Source organism: Oncorhynchus gorbuscha, linkage group LG10 (assembly GCF_021184085.1).
Source record: "Oncorhynchus gorbuscha isolate QuinsamMale2020 ecotype Even-year linkage group LG10, OgorEven_v1.0, whole genome shotgun sequence".
NCBI lineage: Eukaryota > Metazoa > Chordata > Actinopteri > Salmoniformes > Salmonidae > Oncorhynchus > Oncorhynchus gorbuscha.
Window position 1 is genome coordinate 88,186,343 of NC_060182.1, and position 25,973 is coordinate 88,212,315.

Genomic DNA, 25,973 nt, shown 5'->3' on the forward strand with positions numbered 1-25,973 from the left:
TTATGCCTATTAAATCACATGTATTAAATAATTGCATTAGGCTACACCTGTTTACAAGGTTTCGCTTTAATCCAATCTGTTTTGTTGGTCACATGCCTTGTTCCTATTGTCTGCAGCAGAGAGAAGGGTGTGTACTGGGGATGTGGGCTGGCTGGCTGACGGCAGTGTTTTCTAGCAGTGGTGGCGCAGCATCCTTTGTATCATGTAGCCTTGGTGCGGTGCGTGCGGATTAAGGGTGGAGACAGTTATGGTTGCCAGGATCAAGGATATGCATCAGTCGGAGGAAGTACATGTAGTCTACGTGGTATAGGCTATGTCCGTGTGATTAGGTGTGCCCAAGTACAGAATGTTACCATTTTCTGCGAAAGCTATGAATTGGCTTACCTGGGTACCGCTCGGCGGAGGATGCTTCGAGAAAGAGGGGCAACATGAGTCATGATGCGCGATTAACAGATAGTGGCTTTTAATTGTGTTGCGGAGAAATCCATTTTTATGGTCAAGGATCAAAGGAATAAATATGTCGAGACCGAAACCGTGCGAGGCGGTAAAGGTGGTGGTGCGATGCCGCCCTTTTAACAGGAGAGAGGAGACTATGGACAACGATAACATATTGGATGTGAATTCAAAACTGGGCCAGATCACACTGAGGAACCCGAGGGCGTCACCTGAAGAAGTCATGAAATCATTCACCTTTGATGCGGTCTACGACTTTGAGTCGAAACAGAGCGATATTTATGACGATACAGTCAGACCTCTTGTAGATTCCGTGTTACAAGGATTCAATGGTACGATATTCGCATATGGACAGACTGGGACAGGTAAAACATACACGATGCTAGGTATGCCCACAGACAATGAAAGGGGGATCATCCCAAATTCATTTAACCACATTTTTACACAGATCTCCAGGTCTCAGAATCAGCAATATTTAGTGAGGGCATCCTATCTAGAAATCTATCGGGAGGAGGTCAGGGATCTGTTATGTAAAGACAACAAGAAACTAGATCTCAAAGAGAACCCAGATTCAGGTGTTTATGTCAAAGATCTGTCTTCGGTTGTCACCAAGAATGTGATGGAGCTCGAACATGTCATGAACATAGGAGATGAGTCCAGGTCTGTGGGGTTCACCAATATGAACGAACGCAGCTCGCGGTCCCATGCCATCTTCATGATCACGGTGGAGTGCAGTGAGAAAGGTGCAGATGGAGAGGACCACATACGGGTTGGGAAGCTGAACATGGTTGACCTGGCTGGCAGCGAACGCCAGAGCAAGACGGGTGCTAAAGGGGAGCGCCTGAAAGAAGCCACTAAAATCAACCTGTCCCTCTCAGCACTGGGTAATGTCATCTCAGCTCTGGTGGATGGGAAGAGCACCCACATCCCTTACAGGGACTCTAAACTGACCCGTCTACTCCAGGATTCACTGGGTGGCAATGCTAAGACAGTCATGGTAGCCACTCTGGGACCAGCGTCCAAGCACTATGAAGAATCCCTGACCACCCTACGGTACGCAAACCGAGCCAAAAATATAAAGAACAAACCCAAAATCAATGAGGATCCAAAGGATGCTCTGCTGAGAGAGTTCCAGGAGGAGATCGCCCGCCTGAAGGCCCAGCTGGAGGAGCGAGGGACGCTGGCGAAGGAGAGGAGGAGAAGGAGGAATAGCAGAAGACTGACTAAAAGTATGATTGTTGAGGATGTAGCCCACAGAGAAAGGGATGCAGAGCTGTGGAAGGCACTGGAAGCAGAATGGAAGCGGAATGAGGAATACTATATAAAGGAAGAAGAAGAAAGCAAGATGATAGAAGAGGATGAAAAGGGGGTAGAGAGATTCAACTCCATGGATAACTCTGTAGAGGCCAGTCCCCAAAAAACTTTAACCTCCAGAATACCGATACATAGATTTAGCTCTGTGGATGATAGCCCCAAAAAGGCTTTTCCCACCAGCACCCATAGCAGCCCAGGGGCCAGAGAGAAATGGAAGCCATTTGGTGAAAAAGAACAGATGGAAAAGGAAAGGATGATGGACGACATGCAGAAGGAACAGGAAGCTATGGAAAAGATTATTGAGAAATATAAGGTGACAATACATTATTTTCTCTGATTCTGTATGAGACAATAATGTGCATTTTGATATGTTTTATATGATCCATTATTTATTGGTGATACAGAGCGTCCGTCCTTCCAATGATCAGCCATCCATATGGCCATGTGTCTTTCTCTCCAGGCAATGGAGAGCAAAATATTGGCTGGGGGAAAGAACATTATTGACCACACTAATGAGCAACAGAAGATGCTGGAATTGAAGAGGCAAGAGATTGCAGAACAGGTGAGAGATCGTCTACAAACCAATAGGGTATGTTCATTTGATAGATTGAGGGAGTCATGGAGAAGGCAAAAAGCAACTAGGCTATCACTCTACTATAACACAAATAGTGCTGTGTCTGATGATCCTGATGAAAGTGGTAATTCAATATTATTTCATGTTTCTCAATGTACAGTACCAGTCAAATGTTTGGGACACACCTACTCATTCAAGGGTTTTTCTTTATTTTTTTTACTATTTTCTACATTGTAGAAAGACATCAAAAGCAAAGCTTGGCTACTTTGAAGAATATAAAATATATCTAGATTTGTTTAACACTTTTTTGGTTACTACATGATTCTATCTGTGTTATTTCATAGTTTTGATGTCTTATTTTATGTAGAAAATAGTAAAAAATTAAGAAAAAGCCTTGAATGAGTAGGTGTGTCCAAATCTTTGACTGGTACTGAACATGCAGGTTTATTCACTGTTTAGTATCTCTGTGTTTACGTATCTTTGATTTTGGTCAGCACCTTGGAGTGCGGCTATGATATGAAAAACAAAATGTTGTATAGTTTGCGTGCAGGCTAGGCCTCACTTTATTGTGAAATACGACTACACAAAGGAAGTTCCCACACTGGAAAATAAAAGTCATTTTTCTTTGTATTTAGATAAGACGGGAGAGGGAGATCCAGCAGCAGGTGATGGCTCAGGATGAGGAGACAGGAGAGCTGAGAGAGACCTTCTCCTCCCTGCAGCAGGAGGTGGATCTCAAGACCAAGAAGCTAAAGAGGGTAAGATGGATTACTAACCAGCAGGGTTGGGGTCTATTCCATTTCAATTCCAGTCAATCCAGAAAGTAAACCAAACTCCAATTCTAAATTTTCCTAATTGAAAAGCATTGAAGAGAATTTACATTTCAGTGTAAATCTGAATTGACTGGAATTTAAATGGAATTGACTCCAACCTTCCATATCCCTAAAGCCCATTAGGGATCATTATCATGACCTTATGTTTAATATAAAGGGATTTTAGACAGTGTTCTGATACAAAAACCTATTCCCTCATTTCTGGTTATTTTGATTAGGATATTAACATTCAATGGTTGTGCTCTCCTATTTTGTTTCCTAACTTGTTGATCCAGTTGTATGCCAAGCTGCAGTTGGTGAAGGCAGAGATTGGGGATGTCATTGATGAGCATGTAGTTACTAGACAGGAGCTTGAGCAGACACAGAATGAACTCACCAGAGAACTCAAGTTCAAGTAAGTTTTAATAACGTATAATCACACAGACACACACAGACACACTACCCCAATTGGTTCACTTTTCATAATGTTGTTTTATGTGTTACCTGCAGGTATCTCTTAATTGAGAATTTCATCCCTCCCAAAGATAAGAACAAAATTATGAACCGGCTTCACTTTGACAGTGACGAGGACCAGTGGAGGTTTAAGCCCTTCGTTCCTTCCGAAAGGTCAGTGAGTTCACATAGTCTACGCTAGTCTATACTATTCTATACTAGTCTTATGAGCTTAATATTCATTAAGTATTAAGAATTGCAATGGTAGCAAATATATTATTGACTGGTGCTGGAAGGACAGCCCTGCTAATCGGCCAGCCACTGCATAAAGGTACAGGTGGTCAGGGCAAACATTGTGGTGCTGGAAGGACAGCCCTGCTAATCGGCCAGCCACTGCATAAAGGTATAGGTGGTCAGGGCAAACATTGTGGTGCTGGAAGGACAGCCCTGCTAATCGGCCAGCCACTGCATAAAGGTATAGGTGGTCAGGGCAAACATTGTGGTGCTGGAAGGACAGCCCTGCTAATCGGCCAGCCACTGCATAAAGGTATAGGTGGTCAGGGCAAACATTGTGGTGCTGGAAGGACAGCTCTGCAAAGCCAGTTACAATAATGTCACTGATGAGGGTCACAATTTGATTCAAATCCAAATTAAATTTGTATTTGTCACACGCACCGAATACGACAGGTGTAGCCCTTTACAGTGAAATGCTTACTTTACAAGCCCTTAACCAACAATGCTTTGAGAAGTTAAGACAAAAAAGTGTTAAATTAAAAATGTAAGTAACAAATAATTAAACAGCAGCAGTAAAATAACAATAGCGAGGCCATATACAGGGGGTACCGGTACAGAGTCAATGTGGAGGCCATATACAGGGGGTATCGGTACAGAGTCAATGTGGAGGCCATATACAGGGGGTATCGGTACAGAGTCAATGTGGAGGCCATATACAGGGGGTACCGGTGCATAGTCAATGTGGAGGCTATATACAAGGGGTACCGGTACAGAGTCAATGTGGAGGCCATATACAGGGGGTATCGGTACAGAGTCAATGTGGAGGCTATATACAGGGGGTATCGGTACAGAGTCAATGTGGAGGCCATATACAGGGGGTACCGGTACAGAGTCAATGTGGAGGCTATATACAGGGGGTATCGGTACAGAGTCAATGTGGAGGCCATATACAGGGGGTACCGGTACAGAGTCAATGTGGAGGCCATATAAAGGGGGTACCGGTACAGAGTCAATGTGGAGGCCATATACAGGGGGTATCGGTACATAGTCAATGTGGAGGCCATATACAGGGGGTATCGGTACAGAGTCAATGTGGAGGCCATATACAGGGGGTATCGGTACAGAGTCAATGTGGAGGCTATATACAGGGGGTACCGGTACAGAGTCAATGTGGAGGCCATATACAGGGGGTATCGGTACAGAGTCAATGTGGAGGCTATATACAGGGGGTACCGGTACAGAGTCAATGTGGAGGCTATATACAGGGGGTACCGGTACAGAGTCAATGTGGAGGCTATATACAGGGGGTATCGGTACAGAGTCAATGTGGAGGCTATATACAGGGGGTATCGGTACAGAGTCAATGTGGAGGCTATATACAGGGGGTATCGGTACAGAGTCAATGTGGAGGCCATATACAGGGGGTACCGGTACAAAGTCAATGTGGAGGCCATATACAGGGGGTATCGGTACAGAGTCAATGTGGAGGCTATATACAGGGGGTACCGGTACAGAGTCAATGTGGAGGCCATATACAGGGGGTATCGGTACAGAGTCAATGTGGAGGCTATATACAGGGGGTACCGGTACAGAGTCAATGTGGAGGCTATATACAGGGGGTACCGGTACAGAGTCAATGTGGAGGCTATATACAGGGGGTACCGGTACAAAGTCAATGTGGAGGCCATATACAGGGGGTACCGGTGCATAGTCAATGTGGAGGCCATATACAGGGGGTATCGGTACAGAGTCAATGTGGAGGCTATATACAGGGGGTACCGGTACAGAGTCAATGTGGAGGCCATATACAGGGGGTATCGGTACAGAGTCAATGTGGAGGCTATATACAGGGGGTATCGGTACAGAGTCAATGTGGAGGCCATATACAGGGGGTACCGGTACAGAGTCAATGTGGAGGCTATATACAGGGGGTATCGGTACAGAGTCAATGTGGAGGCCATATACAGGGGGTACCGGTACAGAGTCAATGTGGAGGCCATATAAAGGGGGTACCGGTACAGAGTCAATGTGGAGGCCATATACAGGGGGTATCGGTACATAGTCAATGTGGAGGCCATATACAGGGGGTATCGGTACAGAGTCAATGTGGAGGCCATATACAGGGGGTACCGGTACAGAGTCAATGTGGAGGCCATATACAGGGGGTACCGGTACAGAGTCAATGTGGAGGCTATATACAGGGGGTACCGGTACAGAGTCAATGTGGAGGCCATATACAGGGGGTACCGGTACAGAGTCAATGTGGAGGCCATATACAGGGGGTATCGGTACAGAGTCAATGTGGAGGCCATATACAGGGGGTACCGGTACAGAGTCAATGTGGAGGCTATATACAGGGGGTACCGGTACAGAGTCAATGTGGAGGCTATATACAGGGGGTATCGGTACAGAGTCAATGTGGAGGCTATATACAGGGGGTATCGGTACAGAGTCAATGTGGAGGCTATATACAGGGGGTATCGGTACAGAGTCAATGTGGAGGCCATATACAGGGGGTACCGGTACAAAGTCAATGTGGAGGCCATATACAGGGGGTATCGGTACAGAGTCAATGTGGAGGCTATATACAGGGGGTACCGGTACAGAGTCAATGTGGAGGCCATATACAGGGGGTATCGGTACAGAGTCAATGTGGAGGCTATATACAGGGGGTACCGGTACAGAGTCAATGTGGAGGCTATATACAGGGGGTACCGGTACAGAGTCAATGTGGAGGCTATATACAGGGGGTACCGGTACAAAGTCAATGTGGAGGCCATATACAGGGGGTATCGGTACAGAGTCAATGTAGAGGCTATATACAGGGGGTACCGGTACAGAGTCAATGTGGAGGCTATATACAGGGGGTATCGGTACAGAGTCAATGTGGAGGCCATATACAGGGGGTATCGGTACAGAGTCAATGTGGAGGCCATATACAGGGGGTACCGGTGCATAGTCAATGTGGAGGCCATATACAGGGGGTATCGGTACAGAGTCAATGTGGAGGCTATATACAGGGGGTACCGGTACAGAGTCAATGTGGAGGCCATATACAGGGGGTATCGGTACAGAGTCAATGTGGAGGCTATATACAGGGGGTATCGGTACAGAGTCAATGTGGAGGCCATATACAGGGGGTACCGGTACAGAGTCAATGTGGAGGCTATATACAGGGGGTATCGGTACAGAGTCAATGTGGAGGCCATATACAGGGGTACCGGTACAGAGTCAATGTGGAGGCCATATAAAGGGGGTACCGGTACAGAGTCAATGTGGAGGCCATATACAGGGGGTATCGGTACATAGTCAATGTGGAGGCCATATACAGGGGGTATCGGTACAGAGTCAATGTGGAGGCCATATACAGGGGGTACCGGTACAGAGTCAATGTGGAGGCCATATACAGGGGGTACCGGTACAGAGTCAATGTGGAGGCCATATACAGGGGGTATCGGTACAGAGTCAATGTGGAGGCCATATACAGGGGGTACCGGTACAGAGTCAATGTGGAGGCCATATACAGGGGGTACCGGTACAGAGTCAATGTGGAGGCCATATACAGGGGGTATCGGTACAGAGTCAATGTGGAGGCCATATACAGGGGGTACCGGTACAGAGTCAATGTGGAGGCCATATACAGGGGGTACCGGTACAGAGTCAATGTGGAGGCCATATACAGGGGGTATCGGTACAGAGTCAATGTGGAGGCCATATACAGGGGGTACCGGTACAGAGTCAATGTGGAGGCCATATACAGGGGGTACCGGTACAGAGTCAATGTGGAGGCCATATACAGGGGGTATCGGTACAGAGTCAATGTGGAGGCCATATACAGGGGGTACCGGTACAGAGTCAATGTGGAGGCCATATACAGGGGGTATCGGTACAGAGTCAATGTGGAGGCCATATACAGGGGGTACCGGTACAGAGTCAATGTGGAGGCCATATACAGGGGGTATCGGTACAGAGTCAATGTGGAGGCCATATACAGGGGGTATCGGTACAGAGTCAATGTGGAGGCCATATACAGGGGGTATCGGTACAGAATCAATGATACAGGGTCAATTATTTCCTTGTTTCACATGTTTATGAAATCGAAGTTACTTTGTCACGTTAAGATACTGTCTATTATTTGCTTTGCACTCCTTAACTAACTCCTAAACTAGATTTTCCTCCCTTGCACATCTTATTGCAGTAAATCGGCTCATCAGGTGAAGCGAAGGCCCACGTCTGTGGTGGGATACAAGAGACCAATCAGCCAATATGCACAGATGGCTGTCACAGCAGGAGCTCCATGTCGATACCGGGTGGGTTGATGCTTGTTTTTTTTTAAATCCATGGTACTTATTTCATATCTGAGATTGAACATAAATGAAAAGTTGTCTTTTTTTACAACCGAATCTAAACGTCTTATGTAAATAAAATGTTATAGAAGGGTCCAGACACCTTTTTTTAATTTCACTTGTTTTTGAGAATCCTACCCCAAACGGCAAATGGTATGGGGGCCCTAAAAAAACATGAACAGACTCCAAAAACACACAAATATGTATTTTTTTAGAAAAGGTAAAGCTCTCAGTATAGTGATGCAGGTTAAGATGTGGTACACATTAAATTGTGTCATTCCAAACTAATTGGGGGCCATTGACATACTGAACTGATTAGTGTTAAGAAATCACTTTCCACACATTTATTTATCATCAATTGCAGATGGTTTCCATCGTCATTGTTCATTATATTAAACTCCCTCTCTCTTTCGCGCTCATTCATTATTTCTGTAGGCTGAGAATGTGATGCTCCTGGAGCTAGATATGAGCCCACCCAGCATGTACAACCTCAACCTTAACGGAGCACACCTGGAACAGAACTTTGGAGGTCACGGTAGTCCCAGGAGAGACCTGCAAGCCAACGTCCCATTCAAGGACAGGACAACTGCATCAGGAAGGGTCCGGAAGTCACGATCCTGGTGAGTTACAGTACCTGTAGGAACCTGGTGAGTTACAGTACCTGTAGTAACCTGTTGAGTTACAGTACCTGTAGTAACCTGTTGAGTTACAGTACCTGTAGTAACCTGGTGAGTTACAGTACCTGTAATAACCTGGTGAGTTACAGTACCTGTAGTAACCTGGTGAGTTACCTGTAATAACCTGGTGAGTTACAGTACCTGTAATAACCTGGTGAGTCACAGTACCTGTAATAACCTGGTGAGTTACAGTACCTGTAGTAACCTGGTGAGTTACCTGTAATAACCTGGTGAGTTACCTGTAATAACCTGGTGAGTTACAGTAGCTGTAGTAACCTGTTGAGTTACAGTACCTGTAATAACCTGGTGAGTTACCTGTAATAACCTGGTGAGTTACAGTACCTATAATAACCTGGTGAGTTACAGTACCTGTAATAACCTGATGAGGTACAGTACCTGTAATAACTTGGTGAGTTACCTGTAGTAATCTGGTGAGTTACAGTACCTGTAGTAACCTGGTGAGTTACAGTACCTGTAATAACCTGGTGAGTTACAGTACCTGTAGTAACCTGGTGAGTTACAGTACCTGTAGTAACCTTGTGAGTTACATTACCTATAATAACCTGGTGAGTTACCTGTAGTAAACTCGTGAGTTACAGTACCTGTAATAACCTGGTGAGTTACAGTACCTGTAATAACCTGGTGAGTTACAGTACCTGTAGTAACCTGGTGAGTTACAGTACCTGTAATAACCTGGTGAGTTACCTGTAGTAACCTGGTGAGTTACAGTACCTGTAGTAACCTGGTGAGTTACAGTACCTGTAGTAACCTGGTGAGTTACAGTACCTGTAATAACCTGGTGAGTTACAGTACCTGTAGTAACCTGGTGAGTTACAGTACCTGTAGGAACCTGGTGAGTTACAGTACCTGTAATAACCTGGTGAGTTACCTGTAGGAACCCGGTGAGTTACAGTACCTGTAATAACCTGGTGAGTTACCTGTAGTAACCTGGTGAGTTACAGTACCTGTAATAACCTGGTGAGTTACCTGTAGTAACCTGTTGAGTTACAGTACCTGTAGTAACCTGGTGAGTTACAGTACATGTAGTAACCTGGTGAGTTACAGTACCTGTAATAACCTGATGAGGTACAGTACCTGTAATAACTTGGTGAGTTACCTGTAGTAACCTGATGGGTTACAGTACCTGTAGTAACCTGGTGAGTTACAGTACCTGTAGTAACCTGGTGAGTTACAGTACCTGTAATAACCTGGTGAGTTACCTGTAGTAACCTGGTGAGTTACAGTACCTGTAGTAACCTGGTGAGTTACAGTACCTGTAGTAACCTGGTGAGTTACAGTACCTGTAGTAACCTGATGAGTTACAGTACCTGTAGTAACCTGGTGAGTTACAGTACCTGTAGTAACCTGGTGAGTTACAGTACCTGTAGTAACCTGGTGAGTTACAGTACCTGTAGTAACCTGGTGAGTTACAGTACCTGTAATAACCTGGTGAGTTACAGTACCTGTAGTAACCTGGTGAGTTACAGTACCTGTAATAACCTGGTGAGTTACCTGTAGTAACCTGGTGAGTTATAGTACCTGTAGTAACCTGGTGAGTTCCAGTACCTGTAGTAACCTGGTGAGTTACAGTACCTATAATAACCAGGTGAGTTACCTGTAGTAACCTGGTGAGTTACAGTACCTATAATAACCAGGTGAGTTACCTGTAGTAACCTGATGATTTAAAACTGTAGAGGAGGACACTCAGAGTTCCTTCAGTATTTGCTAATTAAATGTTAGGTGATTTGTCCTACCTACTTTACTAATAATTGGCAGTTTAGAACCATGCATATCGTAATTTGATTTCTGACACGTTTCAACAAAACAGAATAGATGTACAACTATATTTGCTATGTTAGGCCTACTCTTGGTACAGCATTTTTGTGACAATCTTTGTTGCAGCTAAAACAATTCCATATGAAAGGATCCATATAAGACCCTCAAGTTGCCAGCTGAATACGTAATATGTATTCCCTCTTCTTTATTCCCAGGTACCAGGCACCACGCTCATCCTCTTCATGCGTCTCATCCTCTTCATCATCCAGCTCTATAACATCAGGGCCCCAGACCCAGTGCTCTCCTCACCCCCAGAGACCCTCCTCAGCCATATACACTCCATTGGAAGGTTCCATTCCAGGGGATCCCTGAGTCCAGATTCTAGAACATTCCAACATTCCAATGTATATCATATATGCTTATTTGCTAGGTCGAAAATATACAGGTTAGGACAATGTAATAATCCATGCAGCAGTGTTAGAAAATAAACAATTTCATTGGACCAGCGCCTACAGGATTAGCATAAAAATTGTGACCAGTGGCCAGGAAATCAAGTAGTGAAGTGACTGGAGATCATTTGAAACGTAGATAATTTAAACGTTTGAATTAATAGAATGACAGTAAAACAGTTATGCTATGTGTTTGATGAGTAGTTAGCTGAAATGTACTACGATTGTGGTTATTTTCCAAGTTTGATGACAAACTTTCTGTACTGCTAACATTCACTTCCAGTCATTTTCACTCGCATTGCTAGCAATGAGGTACAATAGATTGCTAGTCCCATTGTTTATAATCCTTTTGCATTTATAGAGACATTCATGGGATTTTAGAATCCTCTTGTCCTAACCTGTATATCTGACCTGTCTGCATTATCAACAATTTCATAGTGTATTATTTCACCAAACACAATTGGTCTGTAACCAAAAGTAATTTGCATTTGTGGAAACTATTGCACCGCTGAACTTTGACTAAAGTATATGACTAAAGTAATGTTTAGCTTTTGGCGTACAGAAACATCAGAATAAATGGTACAAACTGTTACATAACATAACTTGTATGAGCCTACATTGTTTAGGGAATGGAGAAAATACCTGTCTTTCAAATTGAATGAACTGCCATTGGCCACAACAAATAGGGAGAATAGGAAAAACACCGGCCTTAACGTTTTTCTTTTGTTGTTGAGGATTTACTCGGTAACATTCTATTTTATTATATTATATTTTAGTCTGAGCACCCAATCTCCCCAAAATGTTCACATTTTCTCACAGTAATTACACTATTAATTATAGTGAGAAAATAACGGTATTATTTTTTATATAACAAAGATCATCTTTAAGATGTAAAACAAATGTGCATTCTATCAAAACTCCAGTGTTTAGTGACAGCTCCATTTGTACAGTAAGATGACATCTCTCTCGGGGTCACATGACACTCTCCTTACAGTAAAATACCAATATGGTAGAAGCGGTGGGTCTTGCGCGGTAACTAAAGCAACATAACACAGGAGCACACTGTCAAATTCAACACTAATCAGTACAAGACCGCAGCGATGAGGGAGAGACAGAAGAAAAAGAAGGGGAGGACATGGGCAGAAGCTGCTAAAACGGTATTTACTCTCGTTCTATTCAACGTTTGTTGTGCTTGTTTTCCCTTCGCTCCCACTAGTACAACTGTGTTTATGAGTTCATGACCCACTGGTGCAGACGAAATGTTGCTTATGCAATGCAAGGCCTTCTTGTCGGCTAGATAAGCACTGGAAGTCCATCAAGATTTGCTTGATAGTCTTGTGGCTTCATTTACAGAAAATAGCTATATCAATGTGTCCATGTAGCTTACAATTGTAGGTAGGAAATTGCGAAGACATAATTCTTGTTTCGACCGCATACCTACGTATTATTGAGAAAATAACGTCTGTCTTGCGCTGTAAAGTAAACACCAAAGTGTTGCGCTAGCGTAGAGCTAGCCAGTTAGCAAGCTATGTTAGCTCTAATGAATAAAATGTTAGAATTAATAAAATATATTGAAACATGCCCGTTGTCAAGTGTCCAAGTTAGATCTCCAGCTTAGCTCTAATCGCCCTATGTTGGTGGACACAAGCTCTTGATGTTGAATAATGACCGACGAAAGACAGCTAGCATGGTAGCCAGCATTGCTAAGCTACAGTAGTTGGCTAGCTAGTAACTTAACTATAGCTAGCTAGCTAATGTTAGTACATCAGTAGTGTTTATAAACAATTTATAAAGGTGTTTTAGCTACCTGGTCACTGTATTGGCCATTAAGTAATAGTAAAATGCTTAGCTATAGCTACATGTATTAGCAAATCATTGCTGTTACATTGTAAGCAAAAGACACTGACACACACTATATATACAAAAGTATGTGGACACCCCATGCATTCGGTTATTTCAACCCCACCCGTTGCTGACAGGTGTATAAAATCGCCATGAAATCTCCATAGACATTGGCAGTAGAATGTCCTTACTGAAGAGCTCAGTGACTTTCAAAGTGGTATCATAGGATGCCACCTTTCCAACAAGTCAGTTTGTCAAATTTCTCCCCTGCTAGAGCTGCCCCGGTCAACTGTAAGTGCTGTTATTGTGAAGTGGAAACGTCTAGGAGCAACAACGGCTTAGCCGTGAAGTGGTAGGCCACACAAGCTCACAGAACGGGACCGCCGAGTGCTGAAGCACATAGCGCGTAAAAATCATCTGGCCTCAGTTGCAACACTCACGAACAAGTTCCAAACTGCCTCTGGAAGCAATGTCAGAACAAGAACTGTTCATCGGGAGCCTAAGATCTCCATTTGCAATGCCAGGCATCAGCTGGAGTGGTGTAAAGCTTGTCGCCATTGGACTCTGGAGCAGTGGAAATGCGTTTTCTGGAGTGATGATGTCATGCAGGTGAAAGAGGACCCAAAAGCGACTTAACAGAAACAGAGTTTATTCAAGTCCAAACAGGGAATAACAGAAATCCTCTAGTCTGTAGAGGGGAATAACAGGAGAAGCGGCCACAGACTGCAGGTCGCTTCGGGTAGGCGCAGGCCGTAGTTGACAGAGACACCTGCTCACACGCAGCATCTGATGAAGGCAAAAAACACGACAGGACAGGGCGATACACAATCACAGCACGGTGAATTCTAAACAAGGAACCGACAGGACAGGAACGGAACACAAAGGAATAAATAGGGACTCCAATCAGGGGAAAGGATCGGGAACAGGTGTGGGAAGACTAAATGATGATTAGGGGAATAGGAACAGCTGGGAGCAGGAACGGAACGATAGAGAGAAGAGAGAGCGAGAGAGTGAGAGAGGGAGGGGGAGAGAGAGGGATAGAAAGAGGGAAAGAACCTAATAAGACCAGCAGAGGGAAACGAATAGAATGGGGAGCACAGGGACAAGACATGATAATAAATGACAAACATGACAGTACCCCCCACTCACCGAGCGCCTCCTGGCGCACTCGAGGAGGAATCCTGGCGGCAACGGAGGAAATCATCGATGAGTGAACGGTCCAGCACGTCCCGAGACGGAACCCAACTCCTCTCCTCAGGACCGTAACCCTCCCAATCCACTAAGTATTGGTGACCCCGTCCCCGAGAACGCATGTCCATGATCTTATGTACCTTGTAAATAGGTGCGCTCTCGAAAAGGACGGGAGGGGGGGAGGGAAGACGAACGGGGGTGCGAAGAAAGGGCTTAACACAGGAGACATGGAAGACAGGATGGACGCGACGAAGATGTCGCGGAAGAAGCAGTCGCACCGCGACAGGATTGACGACCTGGGAGACACGGAACGGACCAATTGGAGTCAACTTACGAGAAGCTGTCGTAAGAGGAAGGTTGCGAGTGGAAAGCCACACTCTCTGGCCGCAACAATACCTTGGACTCTTAATCCTGCGTTTATTGGCGGCTCTCACCGTCTGTGCCCTGTAACGGCAAAGTGCAGACCTCACCCTCCTCCAGGTGCGCTCACAACGTTGGACAAACGCTTGAGCGGAGGGAACGCTGGACTCGGCAAGCTGGGATGAGAACAGAGGAGGCTGGTAACCCAGACTACTCTGAAACGGAGATAACCCGGTAGCAGACGAAGGAAGCGAATTGTGAGCGTATTCTGCCCAGGGGAGCTGTTCTGCCCAAGACGCAGGGTTTCTGAAAGAAAGGCTGCGTAGTATGCGACCAATCGTCTGATTGGCCCTCTCTGCTTGACCGTTAGACTGGGGATGAAACCCGGAAGAGAGACTGACGGACGCACCAATCAAACGACAGAACTCCCTCCAAAACTGTGACGTGAATTGCGGGCCTCTGTCTGAAACGGCGTCTAACGGGAGGCCATGAATTCTGAATACATTCTCAATAATGATTTGTGCCGTCTCCTTAGCGGAAGGAAGTTTAGCGAGGGAATGAAATGTGCCGCCTTAGAGAACCTATCGACAACCGTAAGAATCACAGTCTTCCCCGCAGACAAAGGCAGACCGGTAATGAAGTCTAAGGCGATGTGAGACCATGGTCGAGAAGGAATGGGGAGCGGTCTGAGACGACCGGCAGGAGGAGAGTTACCCGACTTAGTCTGCGCGCAGTCCGAACAAGCAGCCACGAAACGGCGCGTGTCACGCTCCTGAGTCGGCCACCAAAAGCGCTGGCGAATAGACGCAAGAGTGCCTCGAACACCGGGATGACCAGCTAACTTGGCAGAGTGAGCCCACTGAAGAACAGCCAGACGAGTGGAAACAGGAACGAAAAGGAGGTTACTAGGACAAGCGCGCGGCGACGCAGTGTGCGTGAGTGCTTGCTTAACCTGTCTTTCAATTCCCCAGACTGTTAACCCGACAACACGCCCATAAGGAAGAATCCCCTCGGGATCAGTAGAAGCCACAGAAGAACTAAACAGACGGGATAAGGCATCAGGCTTGGTGTTCTTGCTACCCGGACGGTAAGAAATCACAAACTCGAAACGAGCGAAAAACAACGCCCAACGAGCTTGACGGGCATTAAGTCGTTTGGCAGAACGGATGTACTCAAGGTTCTTATGGTCTGTCCAAACGACAAAAGGAACGGTCGCCCTCCAACCACTGTCGCCATTCGCCTAGGGCTAAGCGGATGGCGAGCAGTTCACGGTTACCCACATCATAGTTGCGCTCAGATGGCGACAGGCGATGAGAAAATAAGCGCAAGGATGAACCTTATCGTCAGACTGGAAGCGCTGGGATAGAATGGCTCCCACGCCTACCTCTGAAGCGTCAACCTCGACAATGAATTGTCTAGTGACGTCAGGAGTAACGAGGATAGGAGCGGACGTAAAACGTTCTTTTAGAAGATCAAAAGCTCCCTGGGCGGAACCGGACCACTTAAAACACGTCTTGACAGAAGTAAGAGCTGTGAGAGGGGCAGCAACTTGACCGAAATTACGAATGAAACGCCGATAGAAATTAGCGAAACCTAAAAAGCGCTGCAACTCGACACGTGACCTTGGAACGGGCCAATCACTGACAGCTTGACCTTAGCGGAATCCATCTGAATGCCTTCAGCGGAAATAACGGAACCGAGAAAAGTAACGGAGGAGACATGAAAAGAGCACTTCTCAGCCTTTACGTAGAGACAATTCTCTAAAAGGCGCTGTAGAACACGTCGAACGTGCTGAACATGAATCTCGAGTGACGGAGAAAAAATCAGGATATCGTCAAGATAGACAAAAACAAAGATGTTCAGCATGTCTCTCAGAACATCATTAACTAATGCCTGAAAAACAGCTGGCGCATTGGCGAGACCGAACGGCAGAACCCGGTACTCAAAATGCCCTAACGGAGTGTTAAACGCCGTTTTCCAAGTCCCCCCCTCTCTGATGCGCACGAGATGGTAAGCGTTACGAAGGTCCAACTTAGTAAAGCACCTGGCTCCCTGCAGAATCTCGAAGGCTGATGACATAAGGGGAAGCGGATAACGATTCTTAACCGTTATGTCATTCAGCCCTCGATAATCCACGCAGGGGCGCAGAGTACCGTCCTTCTTCTTAACAAAAAGAACCCCGCCCCGGCCGGAGAGGAAGAAGGCACTATGGTACCGGCGTCAAGAGACACAGACAAATAATCCTCGAGAGCCTTACGTTCGGGAGCCGACAGAGAGTATAGTCTACCTCGAGGAGGAGTGGTCCCCGGAAGGAGATCAATACTACAATCATACGACCGGTGAGGAGGAAGGGAGTTGGCTCGGGACCGACTGAAGACCGTGCGCAGATCATGATATTCCTCCGGCACTCCTGTCAAATCGCCAGGTTCCTCCTGAGAAGTAGGGACAGAAGAAACGGGAGGGATGGCAGACATTAAACACTTCACATGACAAGAAACGTTCCAGGATAGGATAGAATTACTAGACCAATTAATAGAAGGATTATGACATACTAGCCAGGGATGACCCAAAACAACAGGTGTAAACGGTGAACGGAAAATCAAAAAAGAAATAGTCTCACTGTGGTTACCAGATACTGTGAGGGTTAAAGGTAGTGTCTCAAATCTGATACTGGGAAGATGACTACCATCTAAGGCGAACATGGGCGTAGGCTTCTCTAACTCTCTGAAAGGAATGTCATGTTTCCGAACCCATGCTTCGTCCATGAAACAACCCTCAGCCCCAGAGTCTATCAAGGCACTACATGTAGCACCCGAACCGGTCCAGCGTAGATGGACCGACAAAGTAGTACAGGATTTTGATGGAGAGACTTGAGTAGTTGCGCTCACCTGTAGCCCTCCGCTTACAGATGAGCTCTGGCTTTTACTGGACATGAATTAACAAAATGTCCAGCAACTCCGCAATAGAGGCACAGGCGGTTGGTGATCCTCCGTTCCCTCTCCTTAGTCGAGATGCGAATCCCTCCCAGCTGCATGGGCTCAGTCTCAAAGCCAGAGGAGGGAGATGGTTGCGATGCGGAGCAGGGAAACACCGTTGATGCGAGCTCTCTTCCACGAGCCCGGTGACGAAGATCTACCCGTCGTTCTATGCGGATGGCGAGAGCAATCAAAGAGTCCACATCTGAAGGAACCTCCCGGGAGAGAATCTCATCCTTAACCACTGCGTGGAGTCCCTCCAGAAAACGAGCGAGCAGCGCCGGCTCGTTCCACTCACTAGAGGCAGCAAGGGTGCGAAACTCAATAGAATAATCCGTTATGGACCGTTCACCTTGGCATAAGGAAGCCAGGGCCCTAGAAGCCTCCCCACCAAAAACTGAACGGTCAAAAACCCGAATCATCTCCTCTTTAAAGTTCTGGAACTTGTTAGAGCAATCAGCCCTTGCCTCCCAGATAGCTGTGCCCCATTCTCGAGCCCGGCCAGTAAGGAGTGAAATGACGTAAGCAACCCGAGCTCTCTCTCTAGAGTATGTGTTGGGTTGGAGAGAGAACACAATCTCACACTGCGTGAGAAAGGAGCGGCACTCAGTGGGCTGCCCGGAGTAGCAAGGTGGGTTATTAACCCTAGGTTCTGGAGGCTCGGCAGGCCAGGAAGTAACAGGTGGCACGAGACGTAGACTCTGGAACTGTCCAGAGAGGTCGGAAACCTGAGCGGCCAGGTTCTCCACGGCATGGCGAGCAGCAGACAATTCCTGCTCGTGTCTGCCGAGCATGGCTCCTGGATCTCGACGGCAGTGTAACGAGCGTCTGAAGTCGCTGGGTCCATTCCTTGGTCGGTTCCTTCTGTCATGCAGGTGAAAGAGGACCCAAAAGCGACTTAACAGAAACAGAGTTTATTCAAGTCCAAACAGGGAATAACAGAAATCCTCTAGTCTGTAGAGGGGAATAACAGGAGAAGCGGCCACAGACTGCAGGTCGAAAGCCGGGTAGGCGCAGGCCGTAGTTGACAGAGACACCTGCTCACACGCAGCATCTGATGAAGGCAAAAAACACGACAGGACAGGGCGATACACAATCACAGCACGGTGAATTCTAAACAAGGAACCGACAGGACAGGAACGGAACACAAAGGAATAAATAGGGACTCCAATCAGGGGAAAGGATCGGGAACAGGTGTGGGAAGACTAAATGATGATTAGGGGAATAGGAACAGCTGGGAGCAGGAACGGAACGATAGAGAGAAGAGAGAGCGAGAGAGTGAGAGAGGGAGGGGGAGAGAGAGGGATAGAAAGAGGGAAAGAACCTAATAAGACCAGCAGAGGGAAACGAATAGAATGGGGAGCACAGGGACAAGACATGATAATAAATGACAAACATGACAGATGAATCAGGCTTCACCATCTGGGTTTGGTGGATGCCAGTAGAACGCTACCTGCCCCAATGCATAGTGCCAACTGTAAAGTTTGGTGGATGTGGATTAAAGGTCTGTTTTTCATGGATCATGAATGATCATGGATTATTTCCAGTGAAGGGAAATCTTATCGCTGCAGCATACAATGACATTCTAGACGATTCTGTACTTCCAACTTTGTGGCAACCGTTTGGGGAAGGCCCTTTTCAGCTGTGCACAAAGCAAAGTCCATACAGAAATGGTTTGTCCAGATCAGTGGGGAAGACCTTTACTGGCCTGCACAGAGCCCTGACCTCAACCACATCGAACACCTTTGGGATGAATTGGAATGCTGACTGTGAGCCAGGCCTAATCGCTCAACATCAGTGCTCGACCTCACTAATGCTCTTGTGGCTGATTGGAAGCAAGTCCCCTAGCACTGTTCCAACATCTAGTGGAAAGCCTTCCCAGAAAAGTGGAGGCTGTTATAGCAGTGAAGGGGGGACCAACTCCATATTAATGTCCATGATTTTGGAATGAGATGTTCAACGAGCGGGTGTCCACATACTCTTGGTCATGTAGTGTAGCTACTTCTACTAGCTAGTTGTCTGGAACCCCAACGTTGAATTGGATTGAATTCTACATTGGGCAGAAATTTGTGTTTGAACCATTAAAGTTTCCTTTCATGACCTCTACAAGCCAGAATGTTTAATAAAATTATATTTTAGAGTACTTTATTGGTTGTCCTTGCTGTTGGTCCTTTTGCTTGTAGGAATGTGAGACAATATCAACAAGAAAGTATGATTACATTAACTTTATGTAATTATACTTTCCTATGGATTCCTTTTCTCACATTCCAACCCCCCCAAAAGAACCAACCGCACCGACAACCGGTAAAGTGCTTTTAAAATATAATTTTATTCAGCATGTTGGCATGTAGATGTCATGAGAGGACACTTTCCTGATTCAAACACTCATTTCTGCTGACATACAATTCAATGCAATTCAACGTCTTGTTTCCAGGCTACTTGCTAGGTAGCTGACATGACTACTATTCATATGAAAATCTTTGTGACAGCTCATGGCTATGATGGTGGTGGGTGGTGTGATGGTCGTGCTTAGTCTTTCTCTTCTTACACAAATACACACACAAAGGAAGTGAATCATGTTTTGATGAGGTCATTTAGCTCTGTCTTATTCCCAGCAAGACATCTATTCTTTTGACACTGGGCAAAGGCATGCAGTACATAGCTACATCATTGGGCGGGAGTTGTCGACAGGCTCAGTCCCAGAGGTTGACTTTTTTGTCTAAATCAACCACACCACTAATGACTTAAAAACTCAGGGGTCGTATCCGAAGGAGTGCTTATCTAGGATCAGGCCCTCCCTCTCTGCCTAATATTATTCCTTGTGATCTAAAAGGCTAATAAACTGACTCTAAATCAGTACTTGTATTCATAGTCAGAGCTATGACATGACAGCAGCGAAACTATAGAACAGCTCAGTAGAAGCTTGCTCATTTGGGCATGCTGTAGCGTTTTTCATTTGACCTCATACGTCAGAGCAATTTCATACTCCTAGGTACAACTATAGAATCGTGGGTTGATGATAATGTGTAGTAACACCGTAAGCAATGTGAATACTAGGACAGGTGGAAGTATGTTGTTGTCTATAGGCTAGATGTTGTTTACATTCCTCAAGTGGTTTTAAGCATGTATTACACTGCAATCCATTGACAGATTTTGTGCTGTATTTATTCAGGTATTGGAAAAGTACCCGAACACACCCATGAGCCACAAAGAGATCCTACAGGTGATCCAGAGGGAGAGACTGAAAGAAATCAGGTAAATGAACCGGTTCTCATGTTTTCTGTATGTTCTCAAAGGGAAAGGTACCTTAGACTACTTCTTAGACACCTTCTTTAGCTTCCTTTAGTCCCCATCTCTGTTTGGACTTCAGTTTTGATACACAGGATCGGGGCCCCGTATTCATAAAGTGTATTGAGTATGAGTGCTGATCTAGGATCAGTTTTGTTCTTTTAGATCACAATGAGTAAGATTACATGTACAGGGTGGGACCTGATCCTAGATAAGCATTCCTACTTTGAGACGTTTTATGAATAATTTCCCATTGTATGATTGATTGCTCATGTTCTTTCTCTTTTTATGTTCCTTTTCTTGTTGGTAATTATTACATTCACATAATTCTAATTATTTAATTTCTTTTTTTGTTGAATTATTTTCATTCTTATCATCCAGAAGGTAAGAGAAAGCTAGTTGTGCCCAACCCCGTCCCTTGACAAACTCACTAAAATGTTGTTTTATTTTTCCTATTGCATGTTATTTGCAACTTGTAACAACAACTTGTAACAACCAAGTTTCAGCATGGCATTACGAACATGTTATTGCATGTTAGGTATTGTTATTTCAGCCAACACAGCCTAATAATTTCATCAGTTGCTGTTATACTCAGAATACAGTACATTGGTGCTTGATTCACACTATAGGGCCAAACTGAGCCAGGCCAAGCCGAGCTGTACTGGGTTGACCTGCTTGGCCTGACTATGGTTCCACCATAGTTGCAGAAACTATGCTGGAAAGGGCAATGTGAAATCGAAAGGTCAGAGCGAGCACAGTACAGTTCAAGTCATCTCTTTATTGTGAATCAGGCATTACTGTCTCCTCCCTCCGGTGGCCAGTCAGCTGTCTGCTTCATTGAGTGTAACTGGCTGTGTTCCCTTTTCTCTTGTTACCTAGTGGTACTTCCCCGCTGGCATGTCTTAATGCTATGCTCCACACCAACTCTCGCAGTGAAGAAGGGATCTTTTACAAAGTACCTGGACGAATGGGGGTCTACACACTGAAGGTCCGTTTGTAATTTCTATGAATCAAACGCATGTAACAAATTAATGCTGACAAGTGAGATTGACATAGAGTTTTCAGATATGCCCGAGATTTTTTTACTAATAGTCAGTGCTACATTGTACAAAATGATATGTTAAAATCATTTATGATGACACTGCTTCTCTTTGGAAGGACATTTGAAAAGTAGAGCAACATTATGACTCACACAGCGAGCTTATCAGACAATTAGACATTCACATGAATCATTGTTCGTTGCTCTGAATGTTAGGAGGCACTCAAAGAAGTCCGTGTTATGGGAGTGTGTACTATCTTATGGTGGTGTGTACTGTATATACACGTATATATACAGTGCCTTGCGAAAGTATTCGACCCCTTTGAACTTTGCGACCTTTTGCCACATTTCAGGCTTCAAACATAAAGATATAAAACTTCAAGGGGGCCGAATACTTTCGTAAGGCACTGTATATACAGTGGGGCAAAAAAAGTATTTAGTCAGCCACCAATTGTGCAAGTTCTCCCACTTAAAAAGATGAGAGAGGCCTGTAATTTTCATCATAGGTACACTTCAACTATGACAGACAAAATGAGGGGGGGAAAATCACATTGTAGGATTTTTAATGAATTTATTTGCAAATTATGGTGGAAAATAAGTATTTGGTCAATAACAAAAGTTTATCTCAATACTTTGTGATATACCCTTTGTTGGCAATGACAGAGGTCAAACGTTTTCTGTAAGTCTTCACAAGGTTTTCACATACCGTTGCTGGTATTTTGGCCCATTCCCCCATGCAGATCTCCTCTAGAGCAGTGATGTTTTGGGGCTGTTGCTGGGCAACACAGACTTTTAACTCCCTCCAAAGATTTTATGTGGGGTTGAGATCTGGAGACTGGCTAGGCCACTCCAGGACCTTGAAATGCTTCTTACGAAGCCACTCCTTCGTTGCCCGGGCGGTGTGTTTGGGATCATTGTCATGCTGAAAGACCCAGCCACGTTTCATCTTCAATGCCCTCGCTGATGGAAGGAGGTTTTAACTCAAAATCTCACAATACATGGCCCCATTCATTCTTTCCTTTACACTGATCAGTCGTCCTGGTCCCTTTGCAGAAAAACAGCCCCAAAGCATGATGTTTCCACCCCCATGCTTCACAGTAGGTATGGTGTTCTTTGGATGCAACTCAGCATTCTTTGTCCTCCAAACACGACGAGTTGAGTTTTTACCAAAAAGATATATTTTGGTTTCATCTGACCATATGACATTCTCCCAATCTTCTTCTGGATCATCCAAATGCTCTCTATAATACTTCAGACAGGCCTGGACATGTACTGGCTTCAGCAGGTGGACACATCTGGCACTGCAGGATTTGAGTTCCTGGCGGCGTAGTGTGTTACTGATGGTAGGCTTTGTTACTTTGGTCCCAGCTCTCTGCAGGTCATTCACTAGGTCCCCCCGTGTGGTTCTGGGATTTTTACTCACCGTTCTTGTGATCAAGAAGAAGTTACAGGTCTGTGAGAGCCAGAAATCTTGCTTGTTTGTAGGTGACCAAATACTTATTTTCCACCATAATTTGCAAAGAAATTTTAAGCATCTCATTTTGTCTGTCATAGGTGAAGTGTACCTATGATGAAAATTATAGGCCTCTCTCATCTTTTTACCTGGGAGAACTTGCACAATTGGTGGCTGACTAAATACTTTTTTGCCCCACTGTACAGTTGAAGTCGGAAGTTTACATACACTTAGGTTGGAGTCATTAAAGTAGCATATGTTACAGTTGAAGTCGCAAGTTTACATACGCCTTAGCCAAATACATTTAAACTGAGTTTTTCACAATTCCTGACATTTAATCCTAGTTAAAATTTCCTGTCTTAAGTCAGTTAAGATCACCACTTTATTTTAAGAATGTGAAATGTCAGAATAATTGTAGAGAGAATTATTTCTTTCATCACATTCCCAGTGGGTCAGAAGTTTACATACACTAAATTAGTATTTGGTAGCATTGCCTTTAAATTGTTTAACTTGGGTCAAACGTTTCAGGTAGCCTTCCACAAGCTTCCCACAGTAAGTTGGGTGAATTTTGGCCAATTCCTCCTGAAAGAGCTGGTGTAAGGTTTGTAGGCCTCCTTGCTCACACACACTTTTTCAATTCTGCCCACAAATTTTCTATAGGATTGAGGTCAGGGCTTTGTTATGGCCACTCCAATACCTTGACTTTGTTGTCCTTTAGCCATGGGGTCATTGTCCATTTGGAAGACCCATTTGCGACCAAGCTTTACTTCCTGACTGATGTCTTGAGATGTTGCTTCAATATAGTATCCACATAATTTTCCTGCCTTATGATGCCATCTATTTTGTGAAGTGCACCAGTCCCTCCTGTAGCAAAGCACCCCCACAACATGATGCTGCCACCCCGTGCTTCACGGTTGGGATGGTGTTCTTCGGCTTGCAAGCCTCCCCCTTTTTCCTCCAAACTCTACGATGGTCATGATGGCCAAATAGTTCTATTTTTGTTTCATCAGACCAGAGGACATTTCTCCAAAAAGTATGATATTTGTCCCTATATGCAGTTGCAAACCTTAGTCTGGCTTTTTTATGGCGGTTTTGGAGCAGTGGCTTCTTCCTTGCTGAGCGGCCTTTCAGGTTATGTCGATATTGGACTCATTTTACTGTGGATATCGATACTTTTGTACCTGTTTCCTCCAGCATCTTCACAAGGTCCTTTGCTGTTGTTCTGGGATTGATTTGCACTTTTCGCACCAAAGTACGTTCATCTCTAGGAGACAGAATGCTTCTCCTTCCCGAGCGGTATGACGGCTGCATGGTCCCATGGTGTTTATACTTGCATACTATTGTTTGTACAGATGAACGTGGTACTTTCAGGCATTTGGAAATTGCTCCCAAGGATGAACCAGACTTGTTGAGGTCTACAAAAAACAAATTCTGAGGTCTTGGCTGATTTCTTTTGATTTTCCAATGATGTCAAGCAAAGAGGCACTGAGTTTGAAGGTAGGCCTTGTAATACATCCACGGGTACACCTCCAATTGACTCAAGTGATGTCAATTAGCCTATCAGAAGCTTTTCAAGCCATGACATCATTTTCTGGAATTTTCCAAGCAGTTTAAAGGCACAGTCAACTTAGTGCATGTAAACCTCTGACCCACTGGAATTGTGATACAGTGAATTATAAGTGAAAAAATCTGTCTCTAAAGAATTGTTCAGAGAAATTGCTTGTGGCAAAATGGCAGATGTCCTAACCGACTTGCTAAAACTATAGTTTGTTAATTAACAATACATTTGTGGAGTGGTTTTACGAGTTTTAATGACTCCAACCTATGTGTATGTACACTTCTGACTTCAACTGTATATATGTATGTTGTGTGTCTGTGAATAGAAGGACATTGGGGACGTGGTGAAGGAACTGTCTGAGGAGGGGTCGGATGTGAATGAGCTGTCTGAGGGCTCAGAGGAGCTGTCTGAGGAGGGGTCGGAGGTGAAGGAGCTGTCTGAGGAGGGGTCGGAGGAGGGCGGTAGTGATAATCTGTCTGATTCCCAGAGAAGCACAGAGAACAACAACTACAACGCTAACAACCAGGAGGGCAGGAGGGGACGGTGGAGGAGGAGAGGTACGCTACTCCGTCACAATATATTTACAACATCACTCTCCTTTTAACGAGGCAATGGGGAGGAGGGAGGAGGAGAGTTGGGATATACAGATAACTGACAAAACAAAGGAAACACCAACATACAGTTGGGCCAACACGAGCTAGAACAGCTTCAATGCACCTTGACATAGATTATACTGTACAGGTTCCTGGAATTCCATTGGAGGGATGTGACAATATTCTTCCATGAGAAATTCCATAATTAGGTGTTTTGTTGATAGTGGTGGAAAATGCTGTCTCAGGCACAGCTCCAGAATCTGGTGACTGAGATGGAAATGGCATATTGTTTAAATTGTTTTCATGCTCATCAAACTATTCTGTGACCACTCGTGTCCTGTGGAATGGGGCATGGTCATCCTATGGGGGAATAGCCTGCCCCAGAGAGGAAGAGGCGAAGCGAGAGGTTTTACTCCACCAAAAATCTGTCCATGAAAAGAAGCCCACGAAATGAAGAGTCTTTGTATGGAGGTGCTGTCACAGATGCAATTTTTTCTTTTAAAAATAATTCCATTTCAACCTTTATTTAATTAACCAGGTAGGCCAGTTGAGAACAAGTTCTCAATTACATCTGCGACCTGGCCAA

At 45.0% G+C, this 25,973-nt stretch overlaps 2 protein-coding genes across 2 annotated transcripts in view; both read left to right on the forward strand.

The window, feature by feature from the left end:
- The first annotated feature begins 118 nt into the window (after positions 1-118).
- Positions 119-11,685, forward strand: LOC124046679 (kinesin-like protein KIF3B). Its single transcript, XM_046367322.1, has 8 exons — positions 119-2,080; positions 2,228-2,329; positions 2,977-3,099; positions 3,450-3,568; positions 3,664-3,780; positions 8,039-8,150; positions 8,622-8,806; positions 10,855-11,685. The coding sequence occupies exons 1-8, from the start codon at positions 518-520 to the stop codon at positions 11,009-11,011; spliced, it is 2,478 nt and encodes an 825-aa protein (XP_046223278.1). The 5' UTR covers positions 119-517; the 3' UTR covers positions 11,012-11,685.
- Positions 11,686-12,065: 380 nt separating this feature from the next.
- LOC124046972 (putative Polycomb group protein ASXL2) overlaps positions 12,066-25,973 on the forward strand; it is a 30,420-nt gene continuing 16,512 nt past the window's right edge. The window contains exons 1-5 of the mRNA XM_046367723.1: positions 12,066-12,245; positions 20,629-20,711; positions 21,126-21,128; positions 21,624-21,732; positions 25,120-25,351. Coding sequence (XP_046223679.1) covers positions 12,189-12,245; positions 20,629-20,711; positions 21,126-21,128; positions 21,624-21,732; positions 25,120-25,351 — 484 coding nt within the window. The 5' untranslated portion in view covers positions 12,066-12,188. The remainder of the gene's footprint in view (positions 12,246-20,628; positions 20,712-21,125; positions 21,129-21,623; positions 21,733-25,119; positions 25,352-25,973) is intronic.

Coding starts and splice junctions, on each gene's coding strand:
- LOC124046679 (XM_046367322.1), top strand. CDS start 518: ATGTCGAGACCGAAACCGTGCGAGGCGGTAAAGGTGGTGGTGCGATGC. Junction 2,330..2,976: donor GGCAAGAGATTGCAGAACAG/GTGAGAGATCGT, acceptor CTTTGTATTTAG/ATAAGACGGGAGAGGGAGAT. Junction 3,569..3,663: donor ACCAGAGAACTCAAGTTCAA/GTAAGTTTTAAT, acceptor TGTTACCTGCAG/GTATCTCTTAATTGAGAATT.